Source organism: Diaphorina citri, unplaced genomic scaffold (assembly GCF_000475195.1).
Source record: "Diaphorina citri unplaced genomic scaffold, Diaci psyllid genome assembly version 1.1 scaffold7197, whole genome shotgun sequence".
Classification (NCBI taxonomy): Eukaryota; Metazoa; Arthropoda; class Insecta; order Hemiptera; family Psyllidae; genus Diaphorina; species Diaphorina citri.
Genome location: NW_007384573.1, coordinates 9,482 through 11,633, shown reverse-complemented (window position 1 = coordinate 11,633; position 2,152 = coordinate 9,482). Strand labels below are relative to the sequence as shown.

The following is a 2,152-nucleotide window of genomic DNA, read 5'->3' as shown; positions in this document are numbered from 1 at the left end:
TATTTGGTGGGGGGGGGGGGGGGATGCTTCACATTTGCTCCAAACCCTAGCCAGTAAAGGAGAAAAATGAAGCTCGAGGGAGGGGGGTCCGGGCTCCCTAGGCCCCCGAAGGTATTATGCTCAGTTTAAAAGTTATGCTCAGTTTAAAAATTCTTGGTTTATTTATTTTTACTCTCTATTACTAAAGTAATGAAAATTTATGGAGAATAGGGAGGTATGATCGCATTCCAGTCTACAATGGAGCCATCATACCAAATGAATTGACCACGGGGTTCCTTAGCATTGGGAGGTACGAGAGCGCCCTTCAGGGATGATAGAGAGCCTGAAAAAAATGAACGTCAATGAAAATTGTTATCTCCTCCTCCTGAACGGAATGAACGGTTAGTACGATATGCTTGTTTCTACCCGGGTAGAATCGGGATATAATCCGGGTACAAGATCGAATTATCCGACTATCATGCCGGATTTTATCTGGGTTCTACCCGGATAGAATCTAATTTTGGTTTTTAATCAAGTTTCCATTTATTTTTTATCGAAAAAACTCTCAGAACATACCTACATTTTTTTAATATAAATGTTCTACCCATCTGTATTTATAAGCAGAGCTTGTGCCACGGATGGTTACTTGGGCAGAAACAGATTTAGGTACACTTTAAGAAAAATCGTCGAGTTGAAACTTATTCGTTCTTTTCAATAGGTATATTTTCTGACGAATCTTACCTTGCTCTGGGGTAAGAACGCCCTTGTGCTCGGTCAAATCCGTATTCACATATCCAGGATGTACAGGGTTGACTATAATATCCGGCCTTCTTTTATCTTTAGACAGGGTGGCATGCTGAATGAAGCTGAGCTTGGCGACACCCAGTTTGCTCACACTGTATGAAAATTCGGGCCACCCAGCTTCCTTATCTTTTCCTTCCTTGGCCAATCTATTTGGGGAAGGGATGAAAATTGTTTCATGTTCATTACTTTATTAGACTGCCGTAAAGACCCTCTTGTCTTTCGGAAAAAAGTCGTGTCGTGTGTAGTGGGAATGGGAAGATGAACACTCCCATTTAAATTATTACATTGCCTACAGGACATTCGGAAAAAAATCGGATGAAACTCGCGACAAAAGTGGGAACGGGCCTATAATGTGAAGTTATTTTGGCAACAAACATTGTGGCATAAAAAGTAAATAGAATTAGGTATATTTCCTTTTATTGGATAAATAAATAAAATAAATCCGATCCTATCCTCGTTTCTATCTGTGTTCTACCCGGATTATATTGGGGTTGTGTTCTAGCGAATTCTCGCGGGGTTGGGATAATTTGGTTATATGGGTAATTATTAGGTATACCTACCTAGCTAAGTACACAACTAAAATAGATGAGGCTAATAATAAAAACCACTCACTGGACATAATCAGTCATCATGTCTAAAAGCTGATCCTCGGTTAGACTCTCATTAAAAAGAGTCTGCCGCAATTCCTGGCTGGGGACGTTGTACAGCATGCCCAATTTGGATGCCACATTTACCACCCTGGCATGAGGACGAAGCAACGGGAATAGAATATGGCATACAGTGACCAAGGCGAAGAAGTTGGTAGCAAGAGTCGTCTCCGCTCGCTGCCCGAAAGATCCGGGGGCAGTATCCTAGAAATAACAATCGAAATCAATCAATCAAACCATTTTATTATATTGAGTTTCCATTTATTATTTTTCAACATAACTCTCAAAACATAGGTACTAAATTTTTATAAATTGTATACTTACCCATACGTCAGAGCTTGTGACACGGATAGGGAGAAGCTTTGATTACTTCCTTATTCAGAAAGGAATCAAAGCAGAGCTTTTTCACAACTTTAGTGGATATATCACAGCATTAGGTACCAAAAGTGCCTCGTTCGCAAAAAATGTCCATATATAGTTCAATAATTTCTTTACACTGATGGTAATGCCGCCACTGGTCGCGACTCCATTTAAAATAGCTATTCAATTTGTTCCAACCATTGCCGTATCCAGGATCTTGTCTAGGGGCCCGTTGTACCTAATAAAATAAAAATATCATGTCGAAATTATATTTGTAAAAGTTCTTCAGAGTCTGGCCTAAAAAAAAAAATTCTCATCAGAATTTATTAATAGCCTGGATTTGGGTAGGATTGAGGCATTCT

At 39.6% G+C, this 2,152-nt stretch overlaps 1 protein-coding gene across 1 annotated transcript in view; it reads right to left on the bottom strand.

The window, feature by feature from the left end:
• Nucleotides 1-120: 120 nt before the first annotated feature.
• The window catches only part of LOC103522169 (carbonyl reductase [NADPH] 1-like), a 9,912-nt gene continuing 7,880 nt past the window's right edge, over nt 121-2,152 (bottom strand). Inside the window, exons 2-5 of the mRNA XM_026832478.1 lie at nt 1,989-2,028; nt 1,396-1,634; nt 721-929; nt 121-322 (exon numbers count right to left, since the gene is read on the bottom strand). Coding sequence (XP_026688279.1) covers nt 198-322; nt 721-929; nt 1,396-1,634; nt 1,989-2,028 — 613 coding nt within the window. The 3' untranslated portion in view covers nt 121-197. The remainder of the gene's footprint in view (nt 323-720; nt 930-1,395; nt 1,635-1,988; nt 2,029-2,152) is intronic.